The sequence below is a fragment of the Orussus abietinus genome, unplaced genomic scaffold, assembly GCF_000612105.2.
Source record: "Orussus abietinus isolate OABI.00-Male unplaced genomic scaffold, Oabi_2.0 scaffold81, whole genome shotgun sequence".
NCBI lineage: Eukaryota > Metazoa > Arthropoda > Insecta > Hymenoptera > Orussidae > Orussus > Orussus abietinus.
The window spans coordinates 381722-397428 of NW_019394962.1; the positions used below are offsets into that span (position 1 = coordinate 381722).

At 50.4% G+C, this 15707-nt stretch overlaps 1 protein-coding gene across 1 annotated transcript; it reads right to left on the reverse strand.

The window, feature by feature from the left end:
• Positions 1 to 957: 957 nt before the first annotated feature.
• Positions 958 to 14941, reverse strand: LOC105695409. The gene is made up of 8 exons (XM_012416947.1): positions 14873 to 14941; positions 8047 to 8210; positions 7265 to 7450; positions 6767 to 7074; positions 4780 to 5312; positions 4045 to 4356; positions 3585 to 3689; positions 958 to 2613 (listed from the first exon to the last, which is right to left on the reverse strand). The coding sequence occupies exons 2-8, from the start codon at positions 8144 to 8146 to the stop codon at positions 1941 to 1943; spliced, it is 2217 nt and encodes a 738-aa protein (XP_012272370.1). The 5' UTR covers positions 8147 to 8210; positions 14873 to 14941; the 3' UTR covers positions 958 to 1940.
• Between the last annotated feature and the right edge of the window lie 766 nt (positions 14942 to 15707).

Genomic DNA, 15707 nt, shown 5'->3' on the forward strand with positions numbered 1-15707 from the left:
TAAAAAATGATGCTTGCTCGACGAAGTTTACTTACATTTACAGGACATTACATTAATCTACGACTCCCGAGATCGTCTCGTCTCGGTTTATCACGAAGTGAGAGTTTCCGCCGAAAGTGAAGAGCGCTAATTCGAAGTACGTCATTCCAAATAGTCGGAAACGTCTTCAAGGATTTGGTAGAACACCGAATAAAAAAAAAAAGAAAAAAAAACGAGAAAGCACTAGTCATATCGATTCTTACTTAGGTACTTAAACTTAAAGGAGTCGTGGGATCGCTGGCGATTCTGATTGAGAATTGTCAACGCAATTGTCAGGATTATCGCTACTGTACACGGAACACCCAGCTCTCGTTTCTTTTATCAACTAAATTTTCACCCCGACGAAAAGCAACATCCAGGGTTACGCGACTTGCTCGCCGCAAGTTATCGGCGTAATTAATAATTAACTTTGTCCGTCCGACAGAAGTGGAGAATTATATCACCCGAAAGGAACGTCCGCTTATATCTTCAGTTAACTTTCAAACGAAATCCGAACACTTGTCCTGGTACTCATATTACATGCTTCTTCATTTGCGTGAGCGTCTCCAGAGAATTGCAGTGAATTTTTTGACATCCATCTTTTACGATCTAGAACTTAATCCTAGAGCTTAAAAGAAGATCCTATCATTTATGTACCTCTGTTTCGTTGCTCTACTAACATGCTAAACGTTCGAATTAGTATCGCTGAAATTTGACATGTTCCAGAAAGTATGACCCCGCCTCGTATGAAGCTGACCTCTTTTAGCGAGATAAACTAAAACTATAATTGAAACATTTCATACGGAGTAATAAAAAGTAATTATTCGGTGACTTAGATACATAAACGACGCTTTTTCATTTGAAACCGTGTAGCCTGGAATTCACGGTGGTTTGGTCATTTAACGCTCGTCTACATTCGCATGAATAATGATTCCGATGTCAATTAATAAACGAAAGATTATTTATTTCAAATTAACACTTTGCATCATACCGAACATTGTGACGCGGCACATTGTGCCATTCGTTTTATTTTCACGATATAAAAAATTGAAACACTTTCCCTATTGTTTTTAAATTATTTCCCTCGGTGGTACACCCCACCTGAATAGTATCAATTCGCGCTCTTTATAAAAGAGCCTCAAGAAAAATACAACATCCTGAGTACAAGTCTTTTTCGATAAGTTTTCGCTTCGAACTTAACCTTAGGTCACGGATTGCGGTCAACAATTGACCAAAGTACTGACTGAGATCTGTGATAGTTGGTAGAACTCGCTTTCATTATTGGGATATTCAACTAAGGAGTAACATAAAAAAAAAAAATAGAAAAACAGAACTCTTCAATATGATATTTCTATAATATACGCAATTGACAGAAGCATCTGAAGACGAGAAATCGTGGATGCATCGAACGCAAGTGATATTAGGAAGTCTCTAACGAAATCTGACACCAGTCTAATAACGATCACATCTCTTCCTCAGCCGTACAGCTTTCTCCTCTTATTAAATGTCCTACTATTAAGAAGCTATTCAGGTCATGAAGATTTGTCGACTCCATGTTCCAGGACACCCCCAAGGTGCCCTGGTTACATCGGAAGAGACCTGGACCCTCTTCACGTAGAGTTAACACGATCCAGCCTTTACGACGTGTGACGTTTTGCTGGATTACTGGATAGTGAAATTCATGGTTAGGACTTTTTACCGTGATGCCGGGATTAATTCCACTCACGGTAACCCAGACTCGAAGGTACAGTACTTTCTGACATTCCCCCCGTATCACTCTTTAACATTAAGCTCACATTTTGCGGCGCAGAACTTCAAGACGACGTATTCGAAAAGCTCACGGATTCACTATAGAACCTAGTCATTCAATAGTCATACACAGCTCGCAGACTCGGATCGATGACAGACCAAGGCATCGAATGCTATCTACGGTAGCTGGTATAACACACCGTCGCCTTCAGGGTAATAGCCGATGGGACGGTAGCCTGATGCCGAAGACGAGACTCCTCGGCATCGCGAAACTTCGCCCTACGATGTCTCCACAGAGTATGCAGAGTGAGGGAAGCTCTGGTGTGGTACGGCACCCAAAGAAGAGCCTTCGCCGACGCGGTGGGTGGGCATAGGTGACACTTGAGAAGTCCACGACGAGAGACCAGCTGAACCAAGTACCGATCGCGCAGCTCTCTCAGCAACGAGCCGGACTTCTTCTTCTCGTTGGAGATGGGCGTCCTCGTGCCAACGGAATCGATGCCACCGGGCTCCAGAAGACTCGACGACTCCTCTTCCAGGTCCTCGAGAAAGTCCTGCGGTGTCACCTTCCTTGGCTTGCGCTGCTTCCTGGACCGCTTTTCATTGCCAGCTATCCTCTTCCTGACCACGTTAATTGCCTCCTGGTCGGCAGGCCTTTTCCTCGAGCCGCTCGGTACCTCGGACTCGACGAATCTCTTCTTAACGACGCTTCCTGGCGCTTCCTGAGGCTTCCTGGTCTCGAGCCTGTCGACTTTGATGGGCCGGGAAGCTATCTGGACCCTCTTCTTGTGTCGGGTTGACACGATCGAGCCGGCCTCGGTTGGCCTCGGCTCGCACTCTCTGCTGCTGGATTTGCAAAATTGACGGTTAGGACCTTTTACCGTGATGCCTGGATTAATCCCGATGATAGTAACCTAGTGCCGCGCGGTACAGCTCAAGGTAAGGTCATCCTCGTAGCACCGAGCACTGGTCGCGTCGCTCGACCGGACGCGTAGCCCGAGCCTTCTACCCGCGAGAGGGGACTTCATAGTTCCTGAGGTACAGCGATGCGGTTTACCATCTCGTGGCTGCAACCACCGCGGCACTGTTTCATATAAGTTATAGGTTTCGCGTCATTCTCTCAGTTGGCGAACCGGTGCACTCGTCCGTGCAAGACTCGACGAGTACACCCTCTCAGATACACACGTACTTCTACACACCGAACAGGCGCCTACGAGACTCGCAGCTGCGACTACTTCGAACCAAGGGATAAATGCCGACCTAGCATCGGGGCCACGGTGAATAACGAAAAACGAAACGTCTTAAACGAGCTGTAAGGGAGAGCTGTCGGATTCGAGCGGCCTGCCAACTGCGTGCAATAACGATAGTTAGATTTCACTTGGTCGGGGTTTTTGCGAGATTTACGGTAAAACATCGTCCGGTGATTTTTAATAACGACCACAATTTTCGACCACAAGCAAGTCGCGAGATTTTACTGCCATTTTAATACTCCACAAACACCGAGTGATGGTATTTCGTGTACGACTAGACTACACAAATTAAAAGAATCAAACTTTATATTGTGCACGTTTGGCTGCTTTACTTTCTACCCAATAGTTTTTTTTTTTTTCCAAAAAGAGTTTACAATTCTAATTACGCGCAAGAGTAGGCGGCCGCTCGAGTATCTCGTATGGAACAAAAACAAAACATCAAATATCTTTTACGTAACAACCTGAAGCGCTAATGAGCACCTACAAACAAAAGAAAATATAACAAGCAGGCACGGCATGATCACACTGATATAAACGAAGAAAATTTACAATCGCAAGATATCTTACCCGAGAATAGTAGTAGGTGGTATCACGGTAGTTGCAGGTGCTATTGCTGGTGCCGGTGCCGGAAATACCGGTGGGCCAGGAGGTGGTCGACCACCTCCAACGGGGCTGCAGAAAACATGTAAAATTTTAATACACTTCTAAAATGACGATTTAACATCCATTAAAACGGTAAGATACTACGTAGAAATATATTCAAGAGGTCGACCAAAGCACTTCTCTCGAATAAACGGTAAAAAATTCTGGCGGTAAAATGAAAAAGAATAGTAGAGGACGTTTAATCCCTTTAAGATCAACGATAGTCACCTCGTTAGGATCGGATCGTCGTTACCTTGAGCTTAAAGGGATTAAGCGGTCCAATTGAGAAATATGAAACGGGGGACGGCTCAACGATCTTGAAAGACATACTGCCTCGTTAAGGGCCAAAGGAAAATTAATTGGGAAAAATGGTGAAACGCCTTACTGTAAAGGTTGCTGGTGACGCGGGTTCGGCGGCGGCGGCGCATTCTGAGGCGAGGACGCCGGGGCGTTTGCGCCGCTCACACGATGCACATGGAGTTGGTGGGCTTGAAGTTGCGCCGCGTCTTCCCCGAGGAAGGAGCACCGCGAGCATTGCCTCCTGTTGTGGACCTTTAGCACGTGCGTAGCGAGGCGTTCCGCTCTCGCTGCTTTGTACTCACAGAGAGCGCAAGCGAAAGGTTTAAGGTGTGTGTTCAAGTGTCGCTTCAGGCACCAATTGTCGACCCCGCTCCACGAGCAGTAACAGCAAGTGTACCTATCCCACGAACAGTCCATGATTATACATTGAAGCACAATGATAGGCGAGGTATAAACATTATGATCCTAAGACGCCGGTTATACCGAGCACATCAAATAGCCGCAATACAACGGTTACACTACGCGCTAAGAAATTCTCCACGGCCATCACAAGCATCGGATCGGAATTCATGCGATGAACTCCTAGATTCATACACTCAACAATACTAAACTAGCAGGACAGAAATAATAAATGAAGAATCGGGAATAAATCACTGTAAATAAATGACCGCGTTATTTTGCAAGCTACTTCATAAATCGCAGTATCCTGCAATTGACATTCGGATTTACATAAAAATCCATATACTCGAAAATGCTAATGTTCCATTCCGATGCAGGTAATGTGCCATTTTATATGATATCCGCCGATCCGAAAGTTCACCTTCTTTCTTGGGCTCCTTTCGAACCACCTTTCAGATGACTTTTGCTGTTACATCCGCCATTCTGTATCCTCCGGCCGCATGCCGCTTCCGGTTGCATGATCCCCGGGGCCGGCATCGCCGTCGGCTGGTACAGTCCTCCTCCGTTTCCGGGACTCTGTTGGATCTGGTATCCCTTGTTATTGTTATACCCCGGCGGATAGGTTGTCTGGTGTGTCGCGTTCGTATTGGCATTGGTGCCAGAACCGGAGTCCTGCGGAAGCGGCTTGGGCGTACCTCCGGATCCGGCAGGCCTTCGTATCCTGGAGAGCTCGTAGCCGTGTTCCCGGTGCATCCTGAGGAAGTGCTTCTTCACGTGATCCGCCCGATTAAAGGGCTTATAGCAGATGTAGCAATGGAAAGGTTTCTCCTCGCGGTGGATGTTCTCGTGCCGCGTATAAAGGTCTCTCCGGTCGGTCCCGTACGGGCAGTAAGGACACGTGTAGCGTTTTCCGCTACCGGAAGCGGCCGCGGAGGACGGCATTGCTGCGGCACTCTGAACAGAAAAATAATAATCGTTAAATATGACATGCCGATCTCTTCGCGTGCATAATTTACTCGGAATTAACTATTTCGAAAAGTTTCAGTGGCCCCAAAAAAACCTATTTCATGGAACGAAGAAATTAATGACTCCTCATTGAAGTCATACTCGCATTAAAAAAAAATAAAATTCTTCGTTCAGTCCATGGTACGGTTTTGGGATTTTTAAAAGAAACGTGTATTATTTGAAAATAAACGATACGCATAATCTGCCATTCTTGGAGGGTTACTAGCGACGTAGTAAATTTATGGTTTATTAATAATTTATGGAATCCCCATTATACTAAAATTAGAAAAGTCGCTCCATCCAACCGTTGCGAGTAACGATTCAATGGTAATTACGAACTTTTAAAAGATATACAGCATAACAAATTTGAACGTTCATATGCTCCGATGCGTCATTCGCGCCTACTACAGAAGACGATATACGCTCAGTGGCGTAACCGACCTAGTCGGCTGTGGAATTATCGCTCCTCCAATATGAATACGGAAAAGTTCTGAGTAATTTGCCATCTATAACGCAGAATAAACAATAGAGATAAAATAAGTACTAGCCTTGAGGTGACAGTTGTCACATGTTTAAACTATCAATTTTTGTTTGCCACTCCGAGCAGAGATTTAAATTTCATATAATAATTTTGCAGATAATCAGAAAATAATTAAGCAGATGTTTCAATGAATTCATAAGAGAGAAGCAGATGATTCATTAATCTTGACCGATCGAAAAGAATTGCTAACGAAGGTAAGATTTTTTGAGGTGACAGTTGTCACATATTTAAACTATCAATTTTTGTTTGCCACTCCGAGCAGAGAATTAAATTGCATTTAATAATTTTGCAGATAATCAGAAGATAATTAAGCAGATGTTTCAATGAATTCATAAGAGAGAAGCAGATGATTCATTAATCTTGACTAATCGAAAAGAATTGCTAACGAAGGTAAGATTTTTTGAGGTGACAGTTGTCACGTGTTTAAACTATCAATTTTTGTTTGCCACTCCGAGCAGAGAATTAAATTTCATTTAATAATTTTGCAGACAATCAGAAAATAATTAAGCAGATGTTTCAATGAATTCATAAGAGAGAAGCAGATGATTCATTAATCTTGACCAATCGAAAAGAATCGCTAACGAAGGTATGATTTTTTATCAATTCGTCCCACCAGCGGGATAAAGCCAAAAACCATGCGAAAGGTTTCTCAAAGAAAGTTCGCGCGCGATCGACCCACCCAACCTTCCGCTTCCGGCTCCCCGCTCGACCGAGTCTACGCCACTGAGCCCATCTCCCTCTGTTTACATCAGCTGACCGAACCATCCGACCATCGAACCGGCGTCGCGTATCGAGCGAGAAGCGCGACAGACGGACCAGGAAGAGCCGACTTGCCGTCCTCGTGGCCGGGGTACGGGGATACCTGGTGCAGGTGCTGCGGAGCCGGGGCCGAGGGCAGCTCCTGGAGCAGGAACGTCGAGGTAGCCGGGAGCAATGCCGCGGGTACCGTCTGCGTCTCTTGCGTGCGACGCGACGGTGGCGCCGCCCTTTCGGCGCGGTCCCTAAGCCTCTCGAGGTAGGCGACCACGTCCTCGATCTTGAGCTCGGTCTGAAGGTAGTCCTTCCGCGGGGAGTGGTGCCGGTTCCTGGCGTCGTCCGCCACGATCCTGGAGGAGTGGAGCTCGACGAAGTGCTCGGCGACGTCGCGCGGTCCTCCGCCCATGCAGTCGCCTGCAATCAAGAGGGGCGACCGACCCCCTCCGGTCATTCTCAGGGGCCTTGACTCACCCACGGGCCGACGCCTCTGGGACGCCCCTGGACGCCTCTGGATGCCTCCAGACGCCTCGGATGCCCTTCGGGCTTCCTCGCCCGTCCGAATACGCCTAACGGCTCGTCCTTTTCCAGGACAATTGAAACTGACCGCACTCGTAGCACCTCCAGGTCGACTTCCCGGCGTGGTACGCGGCTATCCTGCTGCCCTCCGTCCCCTTCAGGGGCTCCTCCTCGCAGGTCCAATTCCCGTCGTCGCTCCCGTCGGTCCCGTTTTCCGTGTCCTCCTCGTTCTTGTACGACACCGAGGTCTCGAACTCGTTCTGCACGCTCGACGCTTCAAAGGAAAACCATTGGGGGTGGGTTAGGTCGTTCGGGGGTTGCGACTCTAATTCTCCGGAGACCGCCACTCGAGCACGATCTCTGGACGCAATCCTAACTGTCTCGAACCCACATAATCATACGTAACGATAATTATCCGCTCCAGCTCCACGTTCCCTGAATTTCACTTTTGGTCGCGATCCCTCCAGGACTTTCTTTTCTCGTTTGAGAAAAAATCGACTCGACAAAATCCCGAAATTCTTCTCGCGGTCGGCATACAGGAGTTAAATGGATTCTCCGTACCCATTGAAACCTACCGGTTGAAAAGTTCCCGGCGCCCGGAGCAGATTAATTACCCGGCGTAATCGCGTTATCGCGCGTCGCGTTATTCCACATTTTACGTCGACAGCCTTCGCGGTGCATCGGATCGGACCGGGTTAGGACGCGCCTCGCCGCCCTCTGTCAACCCCTTTTCACTGTTCCGCGCGCAAGAAGAACCCGGAACACCCCCCGGCCCCTGGGGAGCCCTCGTGGCGAGGGTACTTCGAGCTTCGAGTTCTGAGAGAAAGAGAGAGAGGCGGCAGGGCGGCCAACCCCGAATCCGCGGCTTACTTCGGTGGTCCGGATCCTCCCCGTAGAGTTTCCTGGTGATCTCTTTGAACATGTCTTCGTAGCAGTCGAGTCTGCTTATCCCCGTACCGCTACCCTCCATTTCGGTGGGCCCCGGTTGGCAGCCCTGGCTCGGTCGGGTCCCTCCTCTGCGCCGACTCGTCTACCTGAAAAGGCCCCAGGAACACCAACGGTTAGACTTTCTCGGCCACCCTTCGCTTCCCCCACCGCCCCCTGCGCGGCGAACCGTTGACCTGGCCCCGAATTTCGGACTGGGGCCCCCCATCCCCGCCCCTCCCGCTTTTGGGCCCGAAAATTCCGACTCATGCGCCCGGGGGGGCCACGCCTCCCCCTCGTTGCCGATTACGACCGTCATCCAGGTGACGTAGAACCTGCCGTGGAATCCACGGAAACCTGCATTTCGCCGGAATTTCTATTTCCATGGGCCTCGAAAGGGGCTATTACGAATTACGTTTATCAGCGGCTTCCCTTGGTTTCGATGATGCTTTCGCCTCCGATATCCACCCCTGTCCTTTGACCGTGATTACGGAGATGCGCCGAAGAGACATCATGATGAGTCTTTTAAGGGGAAGTGAAACACGTCGAGGAACTTGATCGACGTCGATAAAGACGATTTTTCTAAATGCCTACGTTGCCGACGTTGGTTTTTATATTGACAGCTGGGTCGAATTATATTGGGTATTGTACCAAATGGCATATTCCACATGTCGTTTTCGTACAATAATTATGAAGAAATCGAAGTAAAACTCCAGAAATCCTCTGGATTCATGCCTTCTGGGTCCTAATTGACTGCGGAGGGACCCCCTGCGCCATCTGTGATTTCCAGGTCAATTAAATTTTCACTCCGAGACCTCGTATTACCATCGTTTTAGCAAAGAAGCGCATACAACACTTTTTTTGCCTTTATCCCGTTCAAATGCGAGTTTATCGATTACCAGAGTGTTCTAAATTGTCGTAAAATTGTCCTGACCCTTTCGATTCTCATATCAGAGCCTTCGATAATTGTATATTGACCAAAATATGAGAGCTCGACGCCATTTTGGTTCTGGTCTGGACCGAGTTAAAAAATTTTTTTGAAAGATCCAAATTTTTAATGTGTCAGGACAATTCTTAGCTGATCAGGAGTGATGTGTCAAAGTTTTGGTGTAAACTGGTATGTCGGCCATTTCGACGCTCGGGTCTCTTTGTTAATTTAAATAACGAAGGTCGCCTTGTATTAGGCTCTATTAAATTTTTATATCCCTGCAAATCTCCGGCGGAGACTTCGCATCGCGTTAAGGGCTTTAAAGTGGCCCGGAGAAAGCTTTCACGTTTCTTAGGGGGATACTTCGTTCGGCGCTGGGATGGCGGGAAACGTGCAAAAAAAGAAGGGGCCCCGTTTCCCCACGGCGGTATGTGCCTTCTCTCCCGTAGGATGCATCCTCGAGTGCGGGGGAAAAAGGACGCGAGAGGGATGAGTACTCTCGTGGGTATGGAGTTGCGCGTCCCGGACACCTTTAACTTTTAAGCGAGAGGGTATATTCTTTTTTTTTTTCGGGATTCATCGTTTTTTACCGAGCCTTTCGGGATAGTTGCTTTTCCGGCGGTGTACGAAACAATATGTGCCAAATAACGACCGCGTTTGCCACTTATCACGCCTCTGACACTTATCGCCATCTCTTTTAGACCACCGTGGGCATCGCTCAAACACCCTTCGTCAACTTCTAAAAAAACTTCACATATTTCGACCGTATTTGATCCTGTGGGCGTATTTAAAAAAAAAACAAAAAATATGTCATATCTAAACCTCCCGACCAAACATTTCCTCTTATCGTGTACTTAGCTCAATTAATTGCCAGACCTTGTGTAATTATGAAAAGGCATGCGTAACAAGTAATTGATAACGTTGTAGAGCAAAGAGCGGGAATTGCACGATTTTGGGGAAAATGACAGTTTCACGATACCTGTGCAATGTCTCCCACGTGCTTCGCGCGAGTTAGCGGAGAAAACAGCTGATCACAGGACCTTTCCAAATATCGTCATTTTGATCGTCGATAATTCTCCCTCTAACTTCAGATTATTCTCCCTGGCTCAAAGGGATGGACATCGAAAGATGTCCCGACATTTTGGCACCGACCCATACGTTCCGGGGGGAGGGAGCGAGTGGGTGGGAAAATGATTCCTCCCGTTTCGCGGGGGGTGCAGCACCCCGGGGTACGTCCTCGGCTCAGCCCTGGGGACACGACGGCGGCAGCGCCGACTTCAAAGTAACGAGGTTCCCGTCCGAATACTAATTTCGGCACAAAGGCACCCGGGACCAGGAGGCGGCCCCCTCCCGTCAGTTCGGTAAACCGCAGTCAGCCCGACGCGGTATGCCGCTCCTCGTGGCGGAACGTTAAAGCGTCGCCGAGGAGCGGAACCGGGACCCCGAAACGGCCGGGCCGGCGCGGAACTGCCGCGGAATTGAATCGCAATTCCCCGAAACTCTCCCCCCGAAGGCGGCCGCGGGTAACGACTTTGCGATTACCTGGGGACGGGCGCGATTAGGGCCAGGTCAACGCGGCCTTCTGCCGTAGACGTCGCCGGGGGTGGCGGACGGTTTGGATCGGTTAAGGGGTGCGGAGAAGCGGATCTTATCCGTTATTAAAGCCCCTTAAGGTGAAGTGAAACACGTCGAGGAACTTGATCAACGTCGATAAAGACGATTTTTCTAAATGCCTACGTTGCCGACGTTCGTTTTTATATCGACAGCTGGGTCGAATTATATTGGGTATTGTACCAAATGGCATACTCCACCTGTCGTTTTCGTACAATAATTATAAAGAAATCGAAGTAAAACTCCAGAAATCCTCTGGATTCATGCTTTCTGGGGCCCTAATTGACTGCAGAGGGACCCCCTGCGCCATCTGTGATTTCCAGGTCAATTAAATTTTCACTCCGAGACCTCGTATTACCATCGTTTTGGCAAAGAAGCGCATACAACACTTTTTTTGCCTTTATCCCGTTCAAATGCGAGTTTATCGATTACCAGAGTGTTCTAAATTGTCGTAAAATTGTCCTGACCCTTTCGATTCTCATATCAGAGCCTTCGATAATTGTATATTGATCAAAATATGAGAGCTCGACGCCATTTTGGTTCTGGTCTGGACTGAGTTAAAAAATTTCTTTGAAAGATCCAAATTTTTAATGTGTCGGGACAACTCTTAGCTGATCAGGAGTGATGTGTCAAAGTTTTGGACAGTTTGGCCTAATACCCTTTAAAAAAGTGTTGTATTCGAATCGACTGATTTGAAGGATGTTTCACTGCACCTTAACAGGGATCGCGGAAATCCTGGACGGAGGGAAGGGCGTCGGTCATCCCAACGAGGGTTGTAAACGCGGAGATTCGCGTACTCGTACCTATGTACACTCTCGCTTCCTATACCACTCGTCCCCGAAACCGATTCGGTAGTTTCCATGAAACAATATTTCAATTTCATACGCGACGACGTCCCACATCATGCGCCCTCGCTCGAGACAATGTGACACATTGAAACGAGAAAGAAAGTCGGTGGGTCGTTCTCGCATCCCCATCCCTTAAATTCATTAATTCCCTCTCCCGAGGCGCATTGTGCATCTAACAGCATCAGTGATCAACGCCACAGGAGCGGTAAACAATGTCTAACCGTATGCGACATATCCCTACAGCCCCAGCTAACGAGTCAACATTGTCCATTCCGTTACCGTGGTAATAATTAACAATCAGCTATCGGTTCGAGGTAGGGGGTGGGGAGGGGAGGGCATCTGCAGCCGCAACGTCCCCGTTGTACCTCTGATCGTCCATAAGACGACGGAAGACGGGGACCGGAAATCGATCGCCAATATGGGAGGCTCCTCGGTCTCGCTCCCTCCAGTGGGAGTCCCCGCGAGGGCGAGAGAGACGGTTAAGGTGAAGTGAAACATCCTTCAAATCAGTCGATTCGAATACAACACTTTTTTTCAAGGGTATTAGGCCAAACTGTCCAAAACTTTGACACATCACTCCTGATCAGCTAAGAATTGTCCCGACACATTAAAAATTTGGATCTTTCAAACAAATTTTTTAACTCGGTCCAGACCAGAACCAAAATGGCGTCGAGGTCTCATATTTTGATCAATATACAATTATCGAAGGCTCTGATATGAGAATCGAAAGGGGCAGGATAATTTTACGAGAATTTAGTGGTCTGGACCGAGTTAAAAAATTTTTTTGAAAGATCGATAAACTCGCATTTGAACGGGATAAAGGCAAAAAAAGTGTTGTATGCGCTTCTTTGCTAAAACGATGGTAATACGAGGTCTCGGAGTGAAAATTTAATTGACCTGGAAATCACAGATGGCGCAGGGGGTCCCTCCGCAGTCAATTAGGGCCCAGAAGGCATGAATCCAGAGGATTTCTGGAGTTTTACTTCGATTTCTTCATAATTATTGTAGGAAAACGACAGGTGGAATATGCCATTTGGTACAATACACAATATATTTCGACACAGCTGTCAATATAAAAACCAACGTCGGCAACGTAGGCATTTAGAAAAATCGTCATTATCGACGTTGATCAAGTTCCTCGACGTGTTTCACTTCACCTTAAGTCGTATGGAAAAGCCATATGGAGAAAATGCGAGGGGAGAACGGGGGGAAGGAAGAAACGGAAGGTAAAGAGGGAATAACCGAGACAGAAGCGTAGCCGCGGACGACGAGAGACGCGAAGAGTGGAAGATAGGGAGCCGAGGAGGACGGAAAGGGAAAGGGTCGCCGAGGGAGGGGGAGGGGTGTATTGATCGCTCGGGCCACGAGGGGTGGCGAGAAAGGGGAACTCCGGTGCGTCAGGCCCGCCGGGGGAGGGGAGGAATAAATCAATACCCCCTCTCCCCGAGCCGCTCTCGCCGGACGGGGGTTGCGCCGATGCGCGCGCATCCCGCCCCGGCTCTCGCCCTTGAGAACCCCTGGCGGTCTTACGCTCCGTACGCCATTCAAATTTATCGGGACGTTATTCGTACCTTTGCCGGGCGCCCATCTCGGCGCCGAATCAAATGCGAGCTGAGTACACTTGTCGAAAAAGTGCATTTATTCGAGGTGTTAGGTTCTCAAGTAAGGTTAGAAGGTGGAGGTTCTCAAAGGACCTCGCGCCACGAGGTATTCAACGTTACTCCTTTCCCCGGGAGATATTTACCTTTTCCTACGAGTTAATCGGATTGCGAAGTAACGAGAAACAGTTACCGGGACGCGCGTCGACTTTCGATAACGCGGCCTGCGAGAGTTATGGGTTTCCTCGTTTACGATTAGGATTAACCCGGGATAGGCTTAGCGCGTCCCTTCCTTCGGGACGATTACTCCACCGTGAGTCATGGCGAGGCACAGGTGGCCTGGCGTTCGAAGGTTCCAAGAGAAAGTACGATGAGGACTTATCAGGAATAATTACTTGACCACGTGTACCCTTGAATACGGCTCGAAAAAAAAAACCGATATCGGAATTCCTCCTATCGATATATGCCACATTTTATGTACATTTAACAGTTTCTGAGCTATTTACCGTTCCTCGATCTCACTGTCACTACCCTCCTGACGACTCGGCATATCACTAGTCCTCGGTCACGTGCCTCGTCGAAAATAAAAAAAAAATAAAGGAAAACTACGTTAGGAGTTACGAGACGAACGAGACACCGTGTTAATCATCGTTGGAAACATCCCCCGGTGCGCGAGGAATGATGGAGTTCGAAATTCCTGGTCTCAACGATGCACGTGGAATTAACACTGCACCAAATCCCAGATAATGAACGGTGATAAACATCGACGACATCGTGACGCGAGCGGTACACCCCATAGAAATGTTACCCGCCGTAGATAAGGTAAATCTACCCCGACAATAAAGATGCCTCGGTTAAAAGTTTGACCCACGTGTGGCCCAACCCCGGTCCTCCCTTCTCTCTTTATCTCTACGCGTACCTCAATGGCCATCTCTCTCCAATCGCAAGCGGCGACTCGGTCGCGCTCGCCGCTCCAGCAAGGGCCGCACGTCTCGGTGACCGTCGGGGCGATGCGCGCGCAGCGCCGCCAGGCGGCGCCCGTTGAGAACCTCTGTCCCGCCTCCCATGCGCCATTCAAATTCGTCCGGAAATTATAGCCGCGGTAGAGCCCAAGGACGCCGAGAGCAGCAGGCCCGGCATAACCGTAAACCCGGGATCCTCCCCTCCCCGTTGTCTCTCTCCCTCTCAGGTCTCGCTCTCTCGCCCACTCGGCGGCGGCGCGCGCACGCACGCGGCGTCTCTCTCTCTCGCGCTCCCAGGGGCACCCACGCGTAGTAACGCGCTCGCTCGGCGGTCCTCCGTTCCGTCTATATCCCGCGTCCTCCTCTCTAGATACTTTTTCCCCGCGGAGAGACTCGATCCGCAAGCGCGCCACGGAGCGGCGCTGCGGCGCTTCCGAATTAACCCCGCAACGCGCGCGCAAGAGAGAGGAAGAGGCAGAGCTAGAGAGAGAGAGAGAGAGAGAGAGAGAGAGGAAGAGAGAGTTCGGCTCAGGGCGCGCTGTCGGCCCGCCCGCCCACTAGGGCGCCCCTCGCCGCGGACTCTGGAACTCGGGCGCGTCCACGCACCGGCACGCACGAACACGCCCGAGCGCGCCCGCCACCCCACGCCGCCGCGCCGTCGGGCACGGACCAACGGGCATGAGAGAGGCGCCGAGAACCCGGAGAAACGAGACGCGGGGCCCTCGAGGACGCGGCGACCTCGAGGAAGAGGTCGGCACGACGCGCGTCGCGGCGCGGCGCGGCGGGGCCGGGCGCGCGTTCACTAGGTGGCGTGTCAGTACTCACCCGGACGGCGGCGACGTCGGCGTCGGAAGAGCGCGAGCCTTTTCCACCGGGGAACGTTATGCTGGCTTCGGTTGCAGGTTGTTTCCTCGGCGGCAGTCGGGTGGCGAGTGGGTGGGCAGGCGGGGTGGCCCGGTGGGTGGGTGGGCGAGAGCGTGTGGGTGGAGTGGGGTGAGGGGTCCCGATACCACCCCCTCGCCCATTCAATCCCGCGCCATCGGGGGAGTCGGCTCTTTGTGTGCCGGGATCGGTCGCTCCGTCCCCTCCCCCCTCCTCCCTCCCCCTCTCCCCTGCCGCCGGCTCCCCCTCTGTCTCTCTCCCTCGCTCCGCCGACGCCGGGACGCGCGCTCCCTCGCTCCCGTCGAGCCGCCCTCCGCGCCTCTCCCTCGCGCTCACGGACAGGCGCGCACCCCGCCCCACCCCCTCCCCGCCCGCGCTCCCTACGCGCGCGCGGGCGCTGCGTGTGCGGTGCGTGAGCGGCCGGCCGCGTGTGGGCGCGCCGAGCTCCGCCGGCCCACGCCCGCATCCGTGTGCGGCCGAGCCGGCCGAGACCCGAGCGAGACCGCCGGACTGAGAGAGGTGCCCCGGTGGTGCCGGTTAAATCCTAGGCGCGGGCTAGGCCGACGCTTACTCGCGTACGAGGCGGCCAGCCTTCGATTCTCTTGACGGGCACTCGACGAATGCGAAATAAGCGGTGTCCCTTGCCGATGAATATTCCATTCCCGGTGTACAGACATCGACGTCGCCGTGCGCACCGGACGGCTACGTCTTGCGGATATGCCGTAGAACCGTTATGCAATAAATTGTAAAAATGTGGATTTACGTTAAGGTGAAGTGA

Bases quoted from the DNA above. Each gene is read 5' to 3' on its own strand.
- LOC105695409 (XM_012416947.1), bottom strand. From the start codon at position 8,146: ATGGAGGGTAGCGGTACGGGGATAAGCAGACTCGACTGCTACGAAGAC. The intron at 7,451-8,046 runs GTAAGCCGCGGA...TTTCCTTTGAAG, and splicing joins GGAGGATCCGGACCACCGAA to CGTCGAGCGTGCAGAACGAG. The intron at 2,614-3,584 runs GTAAGATATCTT...TTGCAAATCCAG, and splicing joins CCACCTACTACTATTCTCGG to CAGCAGAGAGTGCGAGCCGA.